The following is a 25,182-nucleotide window of genomic DNA, read 5'->3' on the forward strand; positions in this document are numbered from 1 at the left end:
GCAAGACATCCTTGCTCCTGTACTCGAACCCTCTTGCTACGAAGGCCAACATACCATTTGCCGCCTTAACCGCCTGCTGCACCTGCATGCTTACCTTCAGCGACTGGTGTACAAGAACACCCAGGTCTCTTTGCACTTCCCCTTCTCCCAATCTATTGCCATTCAAATAATAATCTGCCTTCCTGTTTTTGCCACCAAAGTGGATAACCTCACATTTATCCACATTATACTGCATTTGCCATGTTTCTGCCCAATCACCCAACCTGTCCAAATCGTGCTGGAGTTTCACGACATCCTCCTCACAGCATACCCTCCCACCCAGCTTTGTGTCGTCTGCAAATTTGGAGATATTACATCCAATTCCCTCGTCCAGATCATTAATATATATTGTGAACAGCTGGGGTCCTAGGACCGATCCTTGCGGTACCCCACTAGTCACTGCCTGCCACTCGGAAAATGACCCGTTTATTCCAACTCTTTGCTTTCTGTCCGCCAACCAGTTCTCTATCCAAGTCAATACCTTGCCCCCAATCCCATGTGCCTTAATTTTGCATGATAATCTCTTATGCGGGACCTTATCGAAAGCCTTCTGAAAGTCCAAATACACCACATCCACTGGTTCTCCCTTATCTATTTTACCAGTTACATCCTCAAAAAATTCCATGTTGACTTTGTCCGATCCAGTCACTGCTTTCCAAGTGCTCTGCTATTACATCTTTTATAATGGACTCTAGCATTTTCCCCACTACCGATGTCAAGATTACCGGTCTATAATTCCCCGCCTTTTCTCTACCACCTTTTTTGAATAGTGGGGTAACATTAGCTACCCGCCAATCCATGGGTACCGTTCCAGAGTCTATCGAGTTCTGGAAGATGACCAGCAATGCATCTACTATTTCTAGGGCCACTTCCTTAAGTACCCTGGGATGTAGATTATCAGGCCCTGGGGATTTATCGGCCTTCAGTCCCATCAATTTTCCTAACACCATTTCCCTACAAATACTGATTTCTTTCAGTTCCACCCTTTCATCAGACCCTATGTTCCCCAGCATCTCTGGGAGGTTATTTGTGTCCTCCTTTGTGAAGACAGAACCAAAATATGTATTTAGTTGGTCTGCCATTTCTTTGTTCCCCATTATAAATTCCCCCGATTCTGACTGCAAGGGACCTACGCTTGACTTCACCAATCTTTTTCTCTTCACATATCTATAAAAGCTTTTACAGTCAGTTTTTATGTTCTCTGCAAGCTTACTCTCATATTCTATTTTCCCTTTCTTAATTAATCCCTTTGTCCTCCTTTGTTGAATCCTAAACTGCTCCCAATCCTCAGGATTATTGCTTTTTCTGGCCAATTTATATGCCCTCTCCTTGGACCTTATGCTATCCCTAATTTCCCTTGTTAGCCACAGTTGGGTCCCCTTTTTTGTTTTATTTTTATGCCAAACTGGGATGAACAAATTCTGTAGTTCATCCATTCGGTCTTTGAATGTTTGCCATTGCCTATCCACCGTCAACCCTTTGAGTGCCATTCCCCAATCAATCCTACCCAACTCGCTCCTCAGACCATCGTAGTTTCCTTTATTTAAATTGAGGACCCTAGTCTCCAAGTCAACTACTTCATTCTCCATCTTAATGAAGAATTCGATCATATTATGATCGCTCTGACCCAAGGGGCCTCGTACAACAAGATTGCTTATTAATCCTCTCTCGTTACATAATACCCAGTCTAAGATGGCCTGATCTCTGGTTGGTTCCTTGACATATTGGTCCAGGAAACCATCCCGTAAACACTCCAGGAATTCCTCCTCCACAGTATTGTTACTCATTTGGTTGGCCCAATCTATATGTAGATTAAAGTCACCCATGCTGGCTGCTGTGCCCTTATTGCACGCTTCTTTAATTTCTCTTTTAATGCCATCCCCAACCTCCACCTTACTGTTTGGAGGTCTATAAACCACTCCCACTAACGTTTTTTTCCCCTTAGTATTTCTCAATTCTACCCATAGATTCCACCTCATCAGAGCTAATATCCTTCATTACAATTGTGTTAATCCCTTCTTTAACCAGTAATGCTACCCCACCTCCCTTTCCTTTTTGCCTATCTTTCCTGAATATCGAATACCCCTGGATGTTGAGTTCCCAGTCCTGGCCTTCCTTGAGCCATGTTTCCGTAATCCCAACCAAATCGTATTTGTTTACTTCTATTTGCGCAGCCAATTCATCCACCTTATTACAAATGCTCCTCGCATTAAGACACAAAGCCTTCAGGCTTGTTTTTTTTAACGCTCTTAGACCTATTAGAATTATTTACTGTGGCCATGTTTGATTTAAACTGTTGATTTCTCTGACTGCCACTTTTGTTTTTCTCCTTCCTATCTTTTGCTTTTATCCTCGTTTCCCTTTCCTCTGTCTCCCTGCTCAGGTTCCCAACCCCCTGCCATTTTAGTTTAAACCCTCCCCCACAGCACTAGCAAACACTCCCCCTAGGACATTGGTTCCAGCCCTGCCCAGGTGCAAACCGTCCGGTTTGAACTGGTCCCACCTCCCTCAGAACCGGTTCCAATGTCCCAGGAACTTGAATCCCTCCCCCTGGCACCATTCCTCTAGCCACGTATTCATCTGAAGTATCCTTCTATTTCTACTCTGACTAGCACGTGGCACTGGTAGCAATCCTGAGATTACTACCTTTGAGGTCCTGTTTTTTAATTTATCTCCTAACTCCCTATACTCCGCTTTTAGGACCTCATCCCGCTTTTTACCTATATCGTTGGTGTCTATATGCACCACGACAACTGGCTGTTCACCCTCCCCTTCCAAGATGTTCTGGAGCCGCTCGGAGACATCCTTGACCCTTGCACCAGGGAGGCAACACACCATCCTGGAGTCTCGTTTGCGGCCGCAGAAACGCCTATCTATTCCCCTTACAATTGAATCCCCTATTACTATAGCTCTACCCCTCTTTCCTCCCATTCTGTGCAGCAGAGCCACCCCTGGTGCCAGGAAGTTGGCTGCTGCTGCCTTCCTCTGATAAGCCATCCCCCCCAACAGTACTCAAAGTGGTGTATCTGTTGGAGAGGGGGATGGCCACAGGGGACCCCTGCACTACCTGCCTGCGCCTAGTACTCTGCCTGTTGGTCACTTGTTCCCTTTCTTCCTGTCCAACCTCTACCTGCGGTGTGTCCAACTCCGTAAATGTGCTATTCACGATGGGCGACTCCTTATTTTTAAACAGTGACCCCTAGTTCTAGATTCTCCCACAAGAGGAAACATCCTCTCCACATCCACCCTGTCCAGATCCCTCAGGATCTTATGTTTCAATCAAGTCACCTCTTACTCTTCTAAACTCCAGCGGATACAAGCCTGGCCTGTCCAACCTTTCCTCATAAGACAACCCGCCCATTCCAGGTGTTAGTCTAGTAAACCTTCTCTGAACTGCTTCCAACGCATTTACATCCTTCCTTAAATAAGGAGACCAATACTGTACACAGTACTCCAGATGTGGTCTCACCAATGCCCTGTATAACTGAAGCATAGCCTCCCTACTTTTGTATTCAATTCGCCTCGCAATAAACGATAACATTCTATTAGCTTTCCTAATTACTTGCTGTACCTGTATAGTAACCTTTTGGGATTCAGGTCAATGCTTCCATTATTACAAGTGACTACACTCCAAAAGTACTTAATTGGCTGTAAAGTGCTTTGAGATGTCCGGTGGCCGTGAAAGGCGCTATATAAAAGGCAAGTCTGTCTCTCTTTCTATTTATATAGTGCCTTTAATGTAGTAAAGCGCTCCAAGGCACTTCACAAGAGCCAATCATCAAACAAAATTTGACCAAGCCACGCGATATTAGGACAGGTGACCAAACGCTTGGTCAAAGAGGTAGATTTCAAGGATGGTGTTAGAGGAGGCGGGGCGGTTTCGCGAGGGAATTCCAGAGCTTAGGGCCCAGGCATGGCCGCCAATGGTGGAGCAATGGAAATCGGGGATAACTGGACGAAGGTGGGGACGGAAGATTGAGAGATCGATGGCCAGAATGCTCCTTTTATAGATCGCTGGTCTGCAGCTATTGCTGTGTGTTTCAGTCAGCAATCCTATCCACCCCTGACGAGTTACCAGGCTTCTTTGCTGCAACTACTGGTGCTGAGGTGCGCTGGGATTCACAGCTCTTTCGGGGGTGGCAGGATCACGTCAGTGGACAGGATTTCCTTTTGGAAGTGACGATTGCAAACTGCCCCATTTACAGCTGCAACACAAAGCATGCCTTTTAAAAAAGGAGAGTTATTAAATAATACACCAAGCAATTGGAAAATCTAATGTCACCGAGAACGATTCTTCCCCCTTCTGCTTCTGTCCGGATAAACGACCTCCGAGGTCAACTTTTTTCACCCTCTTTTATATAAAAATCAAATTAAGAAACAGCATCAGGACTTAGAAAATACACGTCAACAATAAATGATTTCAAACTTTCCAGCCACTGTTGTTGGGCCCATTCTAATGTCCGTACTGCTGTCAGTAACTTTTCCTTCCCGCTTTCGTCCTGACAAATTGCCCATGGAGACGTGTGTTTTAGTTTTCAGCTGGCTTTATACAAGACTGGAAAAGTGCAGAGTTTCTCAATAGGAAGGTCATTTAAAGATTTTCAAAATATATGCCAGTTTTAATCTGGATGGTAAAAGGGAGGCCACAGGAACGCGTCACATAGCAGATAGGCAAGTGCCACTTGTTGGTGTGTCACATAACATTATGCTCTTAGTACCATCTACAGAGACACTACCCTAAGAATTTTGAGCCCACTTGTTTTTAACACACACAACAGATAAAGCACCATGCTATGCCTGGATGGTTATTCAATTCCAAACTTTGCACCCGATTTTCCTTAAGATACCAATTAATTTTGTTAAGTATTATCTTTTAGTCTGGGCCATTTTCTCAGTGAGCTCAGAAGTTAAACCGACAGGGCTGCTGTATCGAGCTCAAGGTTTGATGACTCCATTCTATACCACTAAGCTCTTTGGTATTCCATTCATCTTAAGTCCTTAAGCAATTAAAATCAATTCTCAGGTTACTTAAGACTTATGATGAAACCCATTTGAAATCTAGTCTGAAACAATTTAAATCGTGTAAGCAAATATTCAGCATAAGCTAGCCAATTATGAAACCAGTGTGATAAAACATCCACAGAGCAGGGAACAAATTCCCAGGAGATTGGGTCTAGTAAATGTTGCAAACGAATAATTTACATCAAAATGTCACACGCACTTGAGTATTATGTGCCCAGTCCTGTCTGCAACTGGAAACATCTGCCATTGGATGAGACTTCATGAGCTCCAGATCCCCATACCTATACTCTCAGCATCACTGCTGCACCAAGGATAACTTGTTCTTGTCCCGACTTGGACAAGCAAAGTGGAAGATCCCCTTATTTCCAAGAACAGTCAACCTCCGCGACGAGTAATACGGCCACCCATTTTAGCTCCTGCAATAGCATGTCTGCACCATAAGCAAGCAAAGCTTAACAATGTAACTGCTGCAATATCAGAGACAGACTTGTACTTTTAGTAAAGACTCAATTTTTCAGTGAAATCTGGTCTTTTGAACTTGAGATTCATTTTTTTTTGTTTCCAAAAAAAGATTGGGTGGAGGGGAGAGAATATTCAGCCATATTTCACAAAAAAATTGTAGTTTTCACATTAACTTCAGCAAGTTAACATCTCTGGATACTAGAGATCAAGAATTTCTATAAAAAAATTATACAGTAGAATTTTTGTAAAGGTTTTCTAGATATTACATGAAACTGAAGTACAAGAAACTCTCGTTTAAACGGCACTTATCCGGAATTCTCTATTAACCGGCAAAATTCATACTCCGAAAACACCTCAATAACCAGAAATGTTGCCAAGTCCGAGTCTCCCGGAGTGGCCGAGTTAGTCAGTGGGGGTAGTTCTCCAAACTGCCACTACTCGGCTTCTTGGCGCTGTCGGGAGTCCGAACACCTCAATAACAGGAGTCTGACTTTGTTAAAAATAGCCTTGGTAGATAACCCTCTCCGTCATCCGGAATTTTTAATTAACCGGCAGCATCCCGGTCCCGTATACCAGTTTCCTGTAGTGTTTTTCAAATTAAAATGTTAATTTTGCTACTTTGTGAAATGGTTTTATTTCTTATGCTTCTCTACAGACCCAGTTTTCTTTCTGCATTTTTCCCCACGAGTAGGTACCAATGCTGTTCTATTATAAGCAAGTTAGAGGTACATATCAGATTGAACTTGCGTTCTTTACATTATTTCTGTCCCTTTAAAAAAAATGTTTTCCTCAGGATGTGGGTAACACACTGAAAATTAGTCGGTTGCTCAGCCATTGCAGAGGTCATCAAGGGTCAGCCACAGACATGGGACTGGAGTCACATGGAGGCCACACCAGGTAGGTGTAGGCAGGTTCTCTTTGAAGGGGAGTAGTCAATCATTTGGTGTTTTTTTTTAATATGGCAAATCGGTCAGCTTTTACAGTCATTTTAGCTGGTGGAATGATGTGGTGCCCCAACTTCCACTGGCTTCTGTCCTGATGGTACTCGCGCAAGAAAAATAATGGGCCACTGAGGGGCCGATAAGAGTATACCCACCCGTCGCTTGATTTCATTAACACAATGTGTACTCCATTACTCTCTAATGAAAATAATTCCAACATAGCACCATTATTAAAAATCAACCTTACTGCATAAACAGGATATTTTGCAATGCATGTTTTTAGTTTGAAGAACAAGACCTGCGCTGTATCCAACCACACTGCAAAGCCTATTGCCAACAAAACAACAGTTGATCTAATCTGTACAACATATGTTACATGCAGCTTGCCAGCAGCTTCAAAGTCATTTCAGATAAAACCTTCTGCCATTTTTCAATGAAAAAATGATTCCGGTGAAATGCTTATTGACAGACAATACATTTTTCCCTCAAATCTATTTGGTCCCTTAAGAGTTGTCAGTTACCTTCTTCATTTCAAAGAATCAAGGCTACAGATTTCTCTACAGATGCCATTTTTGGATGACTTTTATTTCACTATTTGTGATTGGGATGTGGGCAACACCAGAAAGGCAGCATTTATTGCCCATCTCTAGTTGCCAGGATAACATAACAAGTAGGAGCAGGAGTAGGCCATATGGCCCCTTGGGCCTGCTCCACCATTCAATAGAATCATGGCTGATCCGAACTTAGACTCACGTCCACTTCCCTGCCCGCTCCCCGTAACCCTCAATTCCTTTATGAGCTAGGAAACTGTCTATCTCAGTTTTAAATTTATTTAATGTTGCAGCTTCCACAGCTCTCTGAGGTAGCAAATTCCATAGATTTACTACCCTCTGAGTGAAGAAGTTTCTCATCTCAGTTTTGAAAGGACAGCCCCTTATTCTAAGATTATGCCCCCTAGTTCTAATCTCACCCATCAGTGGAAACATCCTCCCCGCATCCACCCGATCAAGCCCCCTCACAATCTTATATGTTTCGATAAGATCGCCTCTCATTCTTCTGAATTCCAATGAGTAGAGGCCCAACCTACTCAACCTTTCCTCATAAGTCAACCCCCTCATCTCCGGAATCAACCGAGTGAACCTTCTCTGAACTGCCTCGAGAGCAAGTATATCTTTTCTTAAATAGAAAGAGTCAAGTGTGGCCCAGTGGGCAGCACCCTCGCCTCAGAGTCAGAAGGTTGTGGGTTCACAGTCCCACTCCAGAGACAGTACAACTAAAAATCCAGGCCGACACTCCCAGGGCAGCGCTGAGGGAGTGCTGCACTGTCGGAGGTGCCGTCTTTCGGATGAGACGTTAAAACCGAGGTCCTGTTTGCTCTCAGGTGGACGTAAAAGATCCCATGGCACTATTTCAAAGAGGAGCGGGGGAATTCTCCCCGATGTCCTGGGCCAATATTTATCCCTCAATCAACATAACAAATACTGATTATCCGGTCATCATATTTTTGTTTGTGGGAGCTTGCTGTGCACAAATTGACTGCTGCGTTTCCCACATTACAACAGTGACTACTCTTCAAAAAGTACTTCATTGGCTGTAAAGTGCTTTGGGGCTTCCAGTAGTCATTAAAGGCGCTATATAAATGCAAGTCTTTTTCTTTTTAAAGTGGGGGACACGCAGGGTTGGGAGGGCAGGTTCCCTTCACTGTGATAATCCGCTTAGTCATTATTTTCAGCCCACAGATTTAATGAATTGCCGAGACCACAACTTGTCGTGATGGGCTTTATACTCAGGACTTCTGCCTTACTAGCTCAGCACCATAACCACGAGGATTTGTACTGACTGCATTGGGTAACGCACCTAAAATGCAGTTGGAGAGCTCCTGCAGCATGATACTAAAAGCCCTTTCAGGGTAGGTTCTCGCTCCCCTTGGGCAAGTCTCATTTTAAAAAAAACACAAAACAGACTTAATGCAAGTATCATTAGAGACTGGGATTGTAACTATCTTGAAGAATCTTTGCATTGTAATGAGACAATGTATGGATTTTACTTCTACCCTGGGGAAATTTCTATTGGACAGTTTCTGGATTTATTTCATCCTTTTAATGCATGAATTTTCCACAATTTCTGCAGTTCTTTTGTCCACATTAAATTTTAAGTTGAATTTAAGATTTTTTTAAAAACTTTCTTGGTTTTAGAAAAACAAAATTGTAATCCACTGAGACCCAACTTATGGGGACAACTCCCACTAGTTTGTTCTTATAACAATAAATTTAAACAGAACCTGGAATGTACTGAACAACCCAAGATGCTTCACAAAACAAATAAGCGCCATGAGGGAGCACTTAGGCGAGGCGACTTAAGGCTAGGTCAAAGAGATGTGTTTTTAAAAAAAGGGCAGAGAAGCAGAGGCAAAGGAAGAGAGATGCAGCGAGTTGGGTCGAGGTGACTGAAGGCTCTAACACCGGTGGTCGGGTAAAGGGAAGGGGCTGTACAGGAGACCAGAGTCAGAGGATTAATTTTTGGCATGCTCGAGCACTGGAAAATATAATGGAATGATAGGACACCAAATACAACATTTCAGCACTGTACAAAAATAAACAGTTATACCCCTCCTGCAACCAGCCACCCCCCCCCCACCCTTATATTTCTTTTATACTTTTCATGACCCCATACACAAAACAACCACTGGCAGATTACAACTCAATATACATAATGGCTGCAAGTTTAAAATTCATTTAGACGCCAGTGAATGGTAATGTAACTCCAGTATTCTGCAATGAAAAACATTTCAGTCTGTTATGTGCTGTTGTGCATGTCTACAAGTTTTAATAGCCCTTGTTCAACTAGCCATTTTCCATGTGTGCGCCCTGGACTGTGGCTGTTAGCAGTGTATTTGATTGTGGAGAACATCACAGCCAAAGATGTGTGGGTTAGGTTGATCGGCTATGAAAAATTGACCCTTAGTGTTAGGGGGATTAAATACGTGGGGTTACGGGGATAGGGTGGGATATGTGTTGGTGTAGGGGTTACGGGGATCGGGTGGGATATGTGTCGGTGCAGGCTCGATGGGCCGAAATGGCCTCTATCTGCACTGTGGGGTTTCTGTGATCTGTGAAGACTAATCCTTCCTCTAGCCATCATTCGTACATGGACCTTTTTCCAGGAACATATCACTAAAGTTTGAATTCAGTTTAAAATAAAAACTGGCATCAGTAAAAAAAGGATCATGGCGCTGTTGGACTGTTGTAAAAAAAAATAGAAACAGCTTGCATTTATAAAGCGCCTTTAACATAGTAAAACATCCCAAAGCATTTCACAGGAGCGTTATCCAACAAAATTTGACACTGAGCAACATTAAAAAGAAAAAAACCTTGCATTTCTATAGCACCTTTCATGACCACCAGACGTCTCGAAGCACTTTACAGCCAATGAAGTACTTTTTTGAAGTGCAGTCACTGTTGTAATGTAGGAAAGGCGGCAGCCAATTTGCACTCAGCAAGCTCCCACAAACAGCAATGTGATAATGACCAGATCATCTGTTTTTAGTGATGTTGGTTGAGGGATAAATATTGGACCCAGGACACCGGGGATAACTCCGCTGCTCTTCTTCGAAATAGTGCCATGGGACTTTTTACGTCCACCCGAGGGGGCAGACGGGACCTCAATTTAACGTCTCATCCGAAAGACGGCACCTCCGACAGTGCAGCACTCCCTCAGCACTGCACTGGGAGTGTCAGCCTAGCTTTATGTGCTCAAGTCCCTGGAGTGGGACTTGAACCCACGACCTTCTGACTTGAAGGCAAGTGTGCTACCAACTGAGCCACAGCTGACACTAACATTCGAGGTATTAGGACAGGGCTTGGTCAACGGAACAGGTTTTAAGGAGCATCTTAATGGGAGGAGAGGTAGAGGGGTTTAGGAAAGGAATTCGAGCGCTTCGGGCCTATGCAGCTGAAGGCACGACCACCAATGGACGAGTGATTAATTAAGCTGGAGCCAGCACACATTGCTGGCGTAGGGGGCGAGGAGCGCAGCTCAACATCTGGCAGCGCTAAACCGGACATAGGATCGAGAGTACCAAAGCTATTCCCATTCCTGAATGGAGACACCCTAACCTCAATTCCAAAACTTATAAATTTAAGTGAAAGACATAACAAAGTTGAAAAACAGACAGCAAACTCTAACCACACTGAAGTAAATAAAACTCAGAACAGATTGAAAATGTAAACACAGTACTACAGAAGAATGTGGAAAGGTGGCCAAGATCACAGGATAACATTTTATACTGGTTCATTAACCTGCAGGCTATGAAACCAATTGCTCCACCCCTTAATATTTTGAGCCTAGACTTTAGACCCACAGAATTACTTACCCGCAGTACAATGCTTAAAAATTCTAGTCCAATGAACCACATTTATTTTAATTTGGCCAACAAAATTAATCTTAAATTATAGTGCAGATTTTTTTAAAACCATTTTTCTTCCCTTCTCTCCTGAAGGCGTCAAGTATCATTTGATAGTCAACAACAGAGCTCCGCACACCTCATGCAAGCTGCCATTCATCACGCGAGCCTAGACAGTAAATATACGGCAGGCTATTTGAGTCGCAGGATCTGATATTGTCCTCATCTGCTGTCCACGCAGACCTACAACAGCAGGGGTTACTGGGCACCAGCCAGGAGGAGAAACCCTGGCTTATATTAACCCATCCCTAGTACTGCAAACACTTCAATTATACAAGCCCACCAACACCTTCCTTTGTCAAGAGTTCTGGAAAACTACCTTGGAAATCAGTTCTGAATTTCTTTTTCTGAAATGTTACCCATCAGCTCCCTCCACTTGAGACAGGAATGAAAAAAACATTCGGACCCTCGTGTCTACTGCGTCCTAACGCTAGATCCTGCCTATCCATGAGACAATGGATGAAGTGTCGACCCGGCCAAATCTGGCACATTCACTTGACAAGTGGGAAGAGACAACAAAAGTCATGCACACCTCAAATGATTAAAACAAAAAATTGGGAATGCTGAAATTAAAATAAAATTTCAGAATATGGTCAGGCCCGTTTTCCAGAATTTACTACTTTTATTTCACACATTTCAAGTTGTGAATGTACCTCATCAGCCACGAACATCACAGCCTCTCTTAGCTACAGGTGTGCAGAGAGTATATCTCATCAGAGAGGTCTATATTTTTGCCATCTACAGACAACTAAGGCCGGCATAAAGCTCTCTACGTGGCAATAATTCCACCTCTGGTTATGCTTGAGCACCTGCTACAGCTGTGAGCAGAGAGACATCAGCAGAGCACGGTGGTGTCCAACGAAACCATTGCTGTCCTCTCGGTTGGCGTCCAGGGAGGCTATGAGGGAAATAAGACAGACAGCAGCACAATTTATTTTTCCACGTTCCAAAAAATCTCAATCAAAAACGTAAGCCATTTAGAACTGGTCACATGGAATGGTTTATTTCATTATTTTAATCTCATCCTTGGCAGGTAAAATGAATGTAACGCACCGACAGAAATGCCTCCCACACTACATGCAATGAGTTTATGTCAAATCAGTGGAACATTACAGAACATTACTGAAAACCCATTTTTATTTTATAAAAAAACCTACAATTTAAGTATTAAAAAAAATCTGGCTAAGCGGATTTAGACGTGAAAGCAAAAAACACAAAACTGTGTTATGCTGGTTAAGAGAAACAGTTTTTGTCACCAAACCCCATTGTGAATCGCATTTTGGTAGAAACAAACATGTTGCAGAGTACAGATAAGCAAATAAGCACCGTCTTTGTGGCTGGAGGCACTTGGCACAAAACAAATACCACAAGGACTGAAGGACTTGACAAAGGTGTTTTAGCATGCTTCTTTAATGGGAATAGAGGGATACTGTGTCGCAGTACACATAACTGGGGAGGGAGGGGGGGGGGCAGGGGGGGAATGAAACACAAGGCCATGATATGCAGAGTTCATTTTTTTTTGAAAGACGATTGCCTTGTAAAAGTCTCAGCACTCTTGGTTTAATGTTGAGCAGTTTTTGTTTTTTTTTAAAAAAAAGAAGTTCCATGGCATTCTGGTGTCACAGGTGCAGTTCTCTTGTTCTGGTTTCCTGTAACTTCTCTCTCAACTGCTGGAAAGTAGGTCTTCGACCAGGGTCAAGTTCCCAGCACAGTTTCATCAACTCGTAAACAGCAGGCGGACAGCCGTCGGGCGGATCCATTTTGTATCCCTTCTCGACACGAGGAACCACGTCTTTCAGAGGCTGAGGGCATTTAAAAAGGAAAAAATAATTATTCATTTTTTTTCCCGTCTCAATGCGGAGGTGGCCCCAGTGGCAGGTGCTGTTGCTTAAATGAAGGACAGGTAATCGATACTCGGGATTTCAAATACTGTTCTGTGATCAGCTACCAACAGTCACACAACGAACTAGCTTTGTGAGCATGCGTTCTAATTCCTACCATGGCCTGAAAGGAGTTTGCAGACGACACAAAGCTGGGTGGGCATGTGTGCTGTGAGGAGGATGCCGAGAAACTCCAGTATGATTTGGACAGGTTGGGTGATTGGGCAGATGCAATATAACGTGGATAAATGCGAGGTTATCCACTTTGGTGTCAAAAACAAGGCGGCAGATTATCTGAATGGCAATAGATTGGGAGAAGGAGAAGTGCACCGAGACCTGGGCGTCCTTGTGCACCAGTCGCTGAAGGTAAGCATGCAGGTGCAGCAGGCGGCAAATGGTATGTTGGCCTTCGTAGCGAGAGGGTTCGAGTACAGGAACAAGGATGTCTTGCTGCAGTTGTACAGGGCCTTGGTGAGACCACACCTGGAGTAGTGTGCGCAGTTTTGGTCGCCTTATCTGAGGAAGAATGTTCTTGCCATGGAAGGAGTGCAGCAAAGATTCACCAGACTGATACCTGGGATGGCAGGAATGACGTATGAGGAGAGATTGGGTCGATTGGGCTTGTACTCGCTGGAGTTTAGAAGAATGAGAGGGGATCTCATTGAAACTTATAAAATTCTAACAGGACTAGATGCAGGAAGGATGTTCCCGATGGTCGGGGAGTCCAGAACCAGGGGTCACAGTCTAAGGATAAGGGGTAGGCCATTTAGGACTGAGATGAGGAGGAATTTCTTCACCCAGAGTGTGGTGAACCTGTGGAATTCTCTACCACAGAAGGCAGTAGAGGCCAATTCATTAAATATATTCAAGAAGGAGTTAGATATATTCCTTAAGGCTAAAGGGATCAAGGGATATGGGGAGAAGGCAGGGACAGGGTACTGAATTTGGATGATCAGCCATGATCGCATTGAATGGCGGAGCAGGCTCGAGGGGCCAAATGGCCTGCTCCTGCTCCTATCTATGTTTCTATAAAACGCAAAGCACAAATAAAATGTGGGAAGAAAAGCAATCCAACTCTACACATTATTTCTCAATTCAGAAATGAGCTGGTCTTATTCACCACTTTTTTTTTTGATATAGTAATTCCTCATGCCCTGTGATATTGCACACTAAAGGTTGCTCCCTCAAGAGTTTGGGCTTAACAGTTAGAAAACTATCTTGAAAGTCTGTTCCAAATTTAGTTTTCAAAAATGTAATCTACTTTAGGAAGTTGAGATGAATTGTAGCCTTTGTGAGGTGGGGTTAGAGGGCAGGCAATAATAGGACCAGAAGCTCAAAAAAGGCCTGGAGTTTCCGCTTGGTTGCGCTGGTTTTACCGCCGCAATTGGTACAACCGGCGCAAAAGGTCGTGGAATTTTAAGCACAAGTTACGTTCAGCGCAAATCAAGTTTCCGCGATTTTGTGCGTTAGTTTAAAAAAGAGCTAGAAGCAGGCCCAGTCCACAAAACTGGCCACGTCCCCAGGGTGAATTCATCACCGTTGGGAAGTTTCTGCTAATCGCGCTCGTTTGCAGGCCTTCGAGGCGGCTCCAAAAATGAAGCTGGTTCTTTTGGACGTTAGAACACTAAAAGGTACATTTTAAAAGCTGAAAATAATTTTTTTTTTTTTAAATTTACAAAAAACTGACTCCTGTACTCCAATATAATTAGCAAATGGTTCTGAATATTTTTATAGTCATTTTCAGTTATTTAAAATTGGGTTACTTGGATGACCGATTAAAAATGCTCATTTTTTTCTGATTAAACCCATTTTCAACTGTATTAATCAAACTGCACAAATATTTTTTTAAAGCAGATTTTTAAAATAAATTGTTTTAAAACGCTGTCCGATTGCACTGGTTCACGGCAGATTCGGCATTCGGTGATATGCAAATGAGCTTGAACGGAAACACGAGAAAAAAAATTACACTTTTCAAAACTGCAATTTTGGGTGCAATTTTTTGCCCATTTCGTCGATTGTGCCCAAGGCGGAAACTTTATTGCGTAATTCAGCCTGCATTTTAAAGTATTTCCATCATAAATTCCTACGCCAATACTTTAACGGAAACTGCCTGCGCAAACTTGCCATGCCTTAAATAAATCCTCTGGTCAACAGTGGGGCTGCAGCACCTCCACTGGGGACAGGGTGTCATTACAGTGTGATACGTTTACGTAGGCAGTTTGCACGAGAAATTCTGATGAAAAAAGTTGACAGGAAGCGCACAGATACAAGATTTAAATGGGTCAAATTACTAGCTTGGAATAGTTTTGCACAACGCTTATTTAGGTCTCATGCAAATCATCAGCATCATGGAACTGCACAATAAGGAATCTGAACCATGTGCACACTGCAATAAAAGATCTATTTTCTAGTCTTTTTTCAGGAAATCATCCTATGGAACATGAGAGGAGGAATGAGGGAAAGACACAGTAATTAGGAGGCACGCAAGTCACTGAACTACATTCAGTCCAGGAAATTAGATCAGATGCTCAAAGTCCCCTCTTCCACAGCCGTTTCACACCCCTCGCCCACAAAAATTCGGTAACATTTTATTTATCATTTATTATATTGATGGAGTAACAGACCATGGACCAGTAATGACTACAATGTCCATAGATTATAGTCACCTATGGACTGCACAATCTACAGACAGTTGTGATATATTAAACTGTGCAATGAGCAGAGTCATCACAACTTCAATTTGGGCACGGTTTTTGCACTGCTCCACAATTAAACCTGCACAAAGATACTTGCTGTGCACTACAATTTTCCCCCAATAGAGGGTGGTACTCTACTTTATTATGGGATTGGAGTTTATGCACATAATGCGTCAATTTTTTTGCAGCACAATTTTAGGAGGTGCCACGCGAGAGTAGCATGAGTGTCCTGGGGGGGGGGGGGGGGGCAGGTCACTGAAAGAATGGTACATGCTGCAGGGAAACCTGAAGCGGGAAATGTGAAACAATAACTCAAAACATGGGAAGTAGCAATGGACCACAACAAACCTCCCAGAATAAATTTACACCTTTTTTTAAATTGCTGGCAGAGTCGATCGGCACTCCAACAGAGAACCATGACGTATGAGCATCTCTCACCTCACATTTGAAGGTCTGAAACCACGGTCTTGCCCTTCAGTTGACCTGGCCATACTTCAAAAAGTAACTGATTGATTGCCCTTTGGTCCCGAGGTCATGAGCGATAAGGCACTATATAAATACAAGTTCATTCGCTCTTACACAGCTCAATTTTGAGAGAACCTTGCCCCACCCCCCCGCATTGTTTCCAACGCAGGCAGTCCGGGACGCTCCCCATCAGTGACATCACGGAGAAGCCGAGCAGGCAAGGAAGAACTACAATTGGCACATAGAAACATAGAAGATAGGAGCAGGAGTAGGCCATTCGGCCCCTCGAGCCTGCTCCGCCATTCAATGAGATCATGGCTGATCATCCAAATTCAGTACCCTGTCCCTGCCTTCTCCCCATAGCCCTTTAGCCTTAAGAAATATATCTAACTCCTTCTTGAATATATTTAATGAATTGGCCTCAACTGCCTTTTGTGGTAGAGAATTCCATAGGTTCACCACTCTCTGGGTGAAGAAATTCCTCCTCATCTCAGTCCTAAATGGCCTACCCCTTATCCTTAGACTGTGACGCCTGGTTCTGGACTCCCCCGCCATCAGGAACATCCTTCCTGCATCTAGTCTGTCCAGTCCTGTCAGAATTTTATAAGTTTCAATGAGATCCCCTCTCATTCTTCTAAACTCCAACAAGTACAAGCCCAATCGACCCAATCTCTCCTCGTACGTCATTCCTGCCATCCCAGGTATCAGCCTGGTGAATCTTTGCTGAACTCCTTCCATGGCAAGAACATCCTTCCTCCGATAAGGCGACCAAAACTGCACACAATACTCAAGGTGTGGTCTCACCAAGACCCTGTACAACTGCAGCAAGACATCCTTGTTCCTGTACTCAAACCCTCTCGCTACGAAGGCCAACATGCCATTTGCCTTCTTAACCGTCTGCTGCACCTGCATGCTTACTTTCAGCGACTGGTGCACAAGAACACCCAGGTCTCGTTGCACTTCCCCTTCTCCCAATCTATTGCCAGGGCAAGAGACGGGATAAAGGCCCTCTACTCACAAGAAAGTTGATCACATGTGAAACCAGATTTTGATATGCCAATCGTTTTCCAAGTATAAAATGAAGGAATACAATTAAAAAGAACTCTCCCTGGACTTAACTTCCTCTAAGTCTGTGTTTAATGGACTTGCCAAAAAAAAAAATCCCAATACAAATCGCCAAAAGTATGTGTGTGATCTGTTCACATCTGTACATTTGAGAAAGTAACAAGTTTTACTGAGAAGGAAACGATATGTAAAGACACAGCTTTATGCATGTACAGAGTTGAACACCATGGCCCGGAATCTGCAGTCAATGGCGAAGCGATGGCGCTCACCGCTGACCTCAAAGAAAGCTGGCCACAAAGATCCCGCCGTCCCAGTGACGAAAACTTGATCTTTCGGCGTTAAACTGATTGTAGCGCTGTAAAAAGATCCCCCAGCAGAGAGCAGCAGTGTTGTCATCAAGCTGTCTGAGCAGCCAATCATATTGAAGAATTCTCAGATAGCAAACCAGGAAATAAGAAGCACTGATTCAATTAATTTAAAAAAAAATTTTTTTTTAAATATAGCAGAGCGAAATAAAGATTGGGACATACACATGGGGTTATGGTAGCTGAAATATCGAACAAACTTTAAAAATTATTAATTTTTTTTAAATTTAGTAATTTATCATAATGGAAAAATTTGATATTCTACAAATATAAAATTTGTGTTTTTCAGGGCCAGAACAGTTGTTCAGCAGTCAATACACCATTAAAACCCCAGTTACACCTATTCAACAAGGCTTAATGCAGAGTTTACCAGCGCTATTAGAGCAGAAAAGCTCAAGTTTTCGTCAGTTCAAGTGATTTCACTAATTGCCAGCTCTGGGGAGTTCCACAGCGAGCCTGTGGCAGAGCAGGGAATAAGTGACCGCAACTTCGGGATTTCCGCGTTTATCTGTGCATGAGCTAAATCCTGAAGTTACGGTCAGTTTCAGAGGGGTAATGACACTAACAGTTTACAATCATTACCACCACAAAATCTGGGCCCATATTTCAGATACCGTGTAATGCATTACAGGTAGACTATCCTTTATCCGCACTTCTGAAAACCGAAAACCTCTGAAAACCGAAAGTTTTTCTGTGGAGCGTAAGTCGTGCGCACGACATAACCCGAGTGGCACCAAATATGACCCGACGCGGCCGATGCTTTTCTGACCTGATTTGCGGGCCAGCTTAGCGTAGGAGTCAGCCGATATCCGGCTTTCCCACAACTGGCGGCGGCAGTCGAGCCCCAGACCCCCGCTAAGTCAAAGAATTCAGATACGGAGCAGGGGGAGCTGTAAACAGACTGGGAGCGGCAGCACAGAGAAGCAGGAAGGGGAATGAGACACGGAACAGTCGCAAGAGGTAGCCTGAACTGTTAAAATTTATATTAAATACAAATACTAATTACCAAATTAATTTAATGTTCAGAGTTTCCCAGTCTGAAATAATACCTTCTGAAATCCAAAAAGTTCCGAAAACCGAAACATAGCTGGTCCCAAGGTTTTCGGATAAGGGATAGTCAACCTGTATATATTTTTAATTGAAGTCAATCTTCCATTTACTATCAAGTGCATAAGTACAAATTCTGCCAATTTTACAAGTGCTTTTTAAGTTTCAGTGCAAACTCAATGAACATTCTCTGTTAGAGGTAGAAAGTTAAATTTTCCCCAACACAAATGTGAAGACATTTTTGCCAGGATGCTCATGATGATGCTGCCTCTGTGCAATACATTAATTTTCACATCCCAACTCCCCGATGGCTTACTGAGTGAAAGCACGGCTTGATGTGGTACTGAACACCATGCAGGCAAGCAGGTTCAAGTCTCTAAGTTAGCTAATCTCAACTGGGACAGTGGTTAGGGTGTCACAAGTGGCCCCAAATGCAGTGAATGGGATACAAAAGCAGCATCACCTGTTGGAAAATACACCTGTGTGGATATTGGGTGAGCACAGGACCACACCCAGCAGCAATATCCCCCCCCCCACAGTCAAATAGCATACCGACGTGACTGAGCAGCAGAGTACTACACATAGAAAAACAGGAGCAGGAGTAGGCCATTCGGCCCTTCGAGCCTGCTCCGCCATTCAATATGATCATGGCTGATCCTCTATCTCAATACCATATTCCTGCTCTCTCCCCATACCCCTTGATGCCTTTTGTGTCTAGAAATCTATCTATCTCCTTCTTAAATATATTCAGTGACTTGGCCTCCACAGCCTTCTGTGGTAGAGAATTCCACAGGTTCACCACCTTCTGGGTGAAGAAATTTCTCATCAGTCCTAAATGCCCTACCCCGTATCCTGAGACCCACCTCGTTCTAGATTAACGCCACCCCCCCCCCACCCAGGGGAAACATCCTCCCTGCATCCCTACACAAGCCAGAAATGCAAACATGCTAACCATACTCCTGCCAATAGGCTGTCAACTGTGCAAGCAGTGGGGTTTAAAAGGCAGTCAAAGCGCCACGAGAAAGAACACATGAGCATGCCACTTTCACAAAGGGAATCAAGAAAATTCCGTGCGCAACTGCGTTTTTCCTGTTTGTCCAGTTCAATGCATTGATAAAGCTGATATTTCCGCAGAGGCACAAATGTAATCCGAAGGGAGTCTGCAAGTGCCCGAGTTACCATTGTGTTTGACGAGAGGTGGGGGGGGGGGGGGGTCACTTAATATGTTTAAAATAAAGTGAAATTGATTCGATGACAAGTTAGTTTGGGAGCAGTACGTTTATACTTACCTTTATATCAAGAGGCAGGGTGCAGATTTTTTCCAAATAATTTTAACTAATATCACGGTTACTTAAGGTGAGGGATGCTAGCAATGGGAAACTTTGATGTTGACACGGAGTGTCTGGAATGGTAACACACCCAGATTACAGCATGAATAGATATAAAGAGTAAAGCTCCTCGGGACACTGGCTTAAAAATGTGCCTCAGCCTGAAACAGCAATCCTGCTGCACCACAGGAAAAGGCATTTTGCCTTACAAGCTATCCTATGCAAGGCTGCCAATTTTACAGCAAGCTCCAGTATAAACGCAATGAATGTTTTATTACAGAAGTAGAGAGTTAATGTTGCATAATCGGAGAGTACATTTTCTACCATTTGAATGAAAACGTAGCTGCAGGGATAAAGCAGGGAAAATGTTTTTTATACTCGTCTATTTTTCACACTACAATTACTGAGCAAATCCACCCTCAGTTCTCTCCACCCCTGCTTATTGGATTAACATTCAGAAACAGTTCATTCTCCCTTGTAATAGGAACATTTAAAGTACAGCCATTGAAGATTAAGTGCACATTTATTTCTTATTTATAGATGACTAAAGGACCATGGGGGATGCAACCACTTGTAGGTATTGCAGCGAAGTGGCATCATACATTGCATTTTGACCTGTTCATCAAGGTCTGGTATGTTTGTTGGGCATAACCACTACCACCGCTCAGTCAGTCATTCACTTTCCACCAACATGAATAATGTAATATTACATGAATAAAACACAAGCAGAAGTGCAGCTCAAGCAGAACAATGATAAGAGCTTCTTAAGTTAGGCTCCCAGTGCTATGAAACCAATTTTTAAAAATTTAAATGTTGGTCTGAATGAACCTCGGCTGGCTCAAATTACATTAAGACAACATGCCAGACACCCAGCAAATGAGTGCAAGACTGAAGGCACATTTCAGCTGTTGCTATGTTATTGCAACACTGGCTACGGCCTTCTGTAGAATAGGATCTGATCAATCAAATAGACAGAATCGTTGAGCACAGCCAGAATAAATCAACAGGCATAACAAAAATAATTGTATTTTAGTCTCCCAGCAGGATTTCTGGATCCTATATAAATCCATGTTGTTTCAAACAAATTAATACTTTGCCTTTTTACTTTGATGCATTTAGCTGTGTCCGGGAAAAACTTAGTGCCAAGGGAACGTCACAAATAAATGAGGAATGATTACATTACTTCTGGTGAATGAATTAGATCACCTGCTGTGCTTATAGCTTTATAAACCCTCTAAACATCTACTTGCTCTGTTCCTTCCAGAAGTCCGCTTTTAAGACTTAAATTGTGATACAAGCACGTCAGCATACACTCCGCACACACGCAGCTTTAGTTTTAACTAAGTGTGAAAATAAGAAGTTATATTTTTACCTACCATTCTGGGATAAGGCACTCGCCCAAAAGAGTAAATTTCCCATAGAAGAATCCCAAAACTCCAAACATCTGATTTAGTGGAAAAGTTCTAGAATAAAATAAAGAACTGTTACTATTCTTCCCAATTATTCTGTAGTCTGTCATTGCTTGTGTGTGTTATGTGAACTTCTGTGTCAAGCTGCCCAATATACACAAGGAAGTACCACTAGACAACTTGAACAGAAGACAGATGCTTCACGAGTCCAGCACTGGTCCTTGCTGGGAGGCTTGGAAACACTGCACTGGAGTGCCAACAGGCATGTTGGGGTTTTCTCATGGTCCAACTATGAACCTCAGTGCAATAAGAGACGGCTAACTCCGCACATGAACCTCTGCATATCGGGGCAGAGTTTCAGGTGAGCATTGTCTCGGAGACAGTTCCACAGTCAGAAATGGCGTGTTGTATCCTCTGGCATTTTATCTGAATTGAAACGGTAGTTTTTAGGGGCAGCTACAGTATCCGATGACTCTGACAGACATGGGTATCGGGTTTAAGCACCAAGAACGCATGGCATCAATTATATCTTGTAGGGGGAATTACAAATAACCACAACTTTCTAATGTTGAACCGCATAAATACCAGCAAGGGACCACAGATAAAGGCTTCACAAAGGACTATTATCTCAGATGACATAACTGAAAGCTACACTTTCTTATTTTGGGAGATGGGGGTGAGGAAGGACATATTACCACTTCAACTTGCCAATGGTAGTTTCAGTTTGAGTTGTCCATGCCCATCGCACACTCATGGCACTGAACCAGCATCCCTTAGTGCACCAATGCATTGCATGGCTAAACAACCATATTATTTCTTAGAAATAAAAAACTGGGGAGGGGGGGGGTAAAAAAAAAGTCCTTCCCCCATATTGTCAGGAATTGAAACCAGTTCCCAGGCACTGCGACAAATTCTGCGCAACCTCATCAATCCCTTTTTTGAGAGGGGGGGGGGGGGGGGGAGGCGGGAAGGGGAAAGAGTTTAATTTCTTTATAAGACATCTAAATAACACCAGGATATGGGTCAACAAAGTGCAAGATAAAATGTTACACCTATAACCCAGTGCGTTTTTACCTTTTCTTTAAGAGCTTCAGGTGCAGTCCATTTCACTGGGAGTTTCCCAGTGTCTTGCGTCGAAGAAGCTTCTTTTGTAAGACCAAAATCACTAACTTTAGCTATGTTATCCTCAGAGACCAGGACATTCCGAGCAGCTAAATCTCTATGTACAAAATTATTTGTCTCCAGATATTCCATTGCTTCACAGACATCACTGGAAAAAAGGGAAACATTTCAACATATCATTTAACAAGGCACTGCTACAGGCAGATTTTTTTTTTTTTTAAAAAGACAGTAAAAAGCTTGGATGACATTAAGTCTTAAGAAATTAATTTGCGGTGGAAAACAAACTACAGGAAACTTTGCGCTATCCGGCACCCACGGGACCGAGCTGCTGCCGTTGCCTCAAAACTTCCGGATAGACCAGCATCAATGTTATCAGATAGGAGCTTTTCATCTCCGTATCTGACAACAAAGACTGTTGCTTAGCAACAGCTTGTCAACACTCGGCCCGTGGCTTGGAAGCGTCTCTGAAGCTGTTGCTAAGCTACAAAGACGCTTTCCAGAGCCTGCCTGTGAAAAGAATGCTAGAAGAAAAAAAACCTAACCAAAACGGCTGCTGATTTCTGCCGTTAGATCGAAGCTGCCGGACGTTCAACCTCCGGATAGCACTAAGTTTCCTGTACCTTGTTTATTCACTTTACATTCACGTACAAGCATCTCATTTGCACTATATCCACTGCACTTACAAAACAAATTTCCACATTAATATTAGCAAGTTTTCAACCAAGGGTCATTTGATTCTATGAAAGACTTGCATTTATATAGCACCTTTCACAACCTCAGGATGTCCCAAAGATCTTTACAGCCAGCCAATGAAGTACTTTTTAAAGTGTAGTCACTGTTGTAATGTAGGAAATGCAGCAGCCAATTTGCGCACAGCAAGCTCCCACAAACAGCAATGTGATAATGATCCAAGTCTCTTTTTTTTTTTTTAGTGATGTTGATTGAGGGATAAATATTGGCCCCAAGGACACCGGGGTAACTCCCCTGCTCTTCTTCGAAATAGCGTCATGGGATCTATTACGTCCACCTGAGAGAGCAGACGGGGCCTCGGTTTAACGTTCATCCGAAAGACAGTTATGAGATTGGGAAGGAAATTCCTGGTGGCTCTACAAGGATTTCTTTGTGTTAACCTATACACGCACGCACGCGCGAAAAAGTTTCTGCAATGATAGTAGTTTCCTTTTGTTCGTTAATGTCATCTATTGAAAGTTACGATAGGGTGTCAATATTTACAGGGGATTCACAACACAGAAAACCATTGCCATCCAAAACAAAGTGCTTAGCATTTATACAAGTTATAAACGCTAACCTCAATTCTGTGGCTCCATCTGTAGGTCATCCAATTATCAAAACAAAAGACCAAATGAGGGAAGGAAAAAGACAAGAAAAGGGCAAGACGCTGTAATAAATCGCACCAGCTGGTTAGGCATTGACATTGGCCTAAAAACAATCACCAGCCTGCCCCCATAACCAGACCGTCAACCAACAGCAAGAAGGCACCAAAAGGAAACAAAAAAAACTGGTACGATAGCAAAATACTGTGGATGCTGGAAATCCGAAACAACAGAAAATGCTGGAAAAACTCAGCAGGCCAGGCAACATCCGTGGAGAGAGAAATAGAGTCAACGTTTCAGGTCGAAACCCTTCGGCAGGACTGAAGAAACACAGGGCCTGCGTTTCTTCAGTCCTGACGAAGGGTTTCGACCGGAAACGTTGACTTTATTTCTCTTTCCACGGATGTTGCCTGGCCTGCTGAGTTTTTCCAGCATTTTCTGTTGTTATTTAAGAAAAATAACTGATCTGATTAAAGATCCCAGGATACAAAAAAAAGCATTTTGCAGACTGGACATACCTTGATGTTCACAGCAGCAATGGATAAATAAAGTTACACCTAACAAAAAATTGCAAAGGCTGGAAATCAAACAGAAAATATGGGGGAAAAAAATAGGACAGCTTATTACTTGAGGGGCGCCACCCATCAACTATGATGCAAAGTCCCCAAACATTCGGCTCCATTTCCCCTTTCCAGATGCGGCCTGACCCGTCGTACTTTTCCATAATCATCTGCTTTTATTCCAAAGTTGCATGCAGATGGTGAAGCATGGCATCGCTTTGTTAGAATACTCACATGGAAAACTTTAGTAAACAATCGCCGCCGAGGACAGATCTTCCTCTTGATCGCAGGTAATCCACCAAACTGCCCTGGTAATGAGCAGAAGTTTCATTCTCATCACTTTGTTATTTAAAGTAACTTTTGCAGTTATATACGCGTGCCTTTTATTCAGAACATACCCAAGCACTTCACATGGAAGGGTTTATTTTAAGGTGCAGTGACCATTATGTAGGCAAACATTCTAATCCACAAACAGCTATGAGATGGTCGATCTGTAGATGATACTGGTTAAACGAGTTAAAGAAATACTTAGCATTTATGTAGTGCCCTTTCATATTCTTAGGACATTCTAAAGCACTTCGCCACCAATGGTTTTGAACTTTGGTCACTGTTTAGTAGGCAAGTGTGGCAGCCATTTTACGTACAGCAAGGTCGACACAAGGAGCAATTAAATAAAGGACCAGTTAATGTTAGAAAGGACATCAGGAAAACAGCGTGATCTCTCACTCAGGGTCAGATATGTCTACTGGACAGGCAGTTTAACAGCTCACCCAAAGAGCACACAAGTTACACAGAGAGGGGGGGGGGGGGCAGGGAAGGCGGGGAAGAGAGAGGGGGGGGCGGGGAAAAGAGAGACAGAGAGAGAGAGAGAGAGAGAGAGAGAGAGAGAGAGAGAGAGAGAGAGAGACTGCCTTTCCCTTTCTGCGGATGCTGTGTATTTCTAGAATTTCCCATTTCTTTTATATCAAAATTTCCACCTATTACA

The 25,182-nt window shown here is 43.1% G+C and overlaps 1 protein-coding gene across 1 annotated transcript in view; it reads right to left on the reverse strand.

Moving 5' to 3' along the window:
* Positions 1-11,899: 11,899 nt before the first annotated feature.
* The window catches only part of LOC147097361 (tyrosine-protein kinase CSK-like), a 58,870-nt gene continuing 45,587 nt past the window's right edge, over positions 11,900-25,182 (reverse strand). Inside the window, exons 8-11 of the mRNA XM_085972275.1 lie at positions 24,432-24,505; positions 22,256-22,451; positions 21,149-21,235; positions 11,900-12,728 (exon numbers count right to left, since the gene is read on the reverse strand). Coding sequence (XP_085828401.1) covers positions 12,546-12,728; positions 21,149-21,235; positions 22,256-22,451; positions 24,432-24,505 — 540 coding nt within the window. The 3' untranslated portion in view covers positions 11,900-12,545. The remainder of the gene's footprint in view (positions 12,729-21,148; positions 21,236-22,255; positions 22,452-24,431; positions 24,506-25,182) is intronic.

Source organism: Somniosus microcephalus, chromosome 32 (assembly GCF_052327205.1).
Source record: "Somniosus microcephalus isolate GS21.2 chromosome 32, FLI_Smic_1.0, whole genome shotgun sequence".
Classification (NCBI taxonomy): domain Eukaryota; kingdom Metazoa; phylum Chordata; class Chondrichthyes; order Squaliformes; family Somniosidae; genus Somniosus; species Somniosus microcephalus.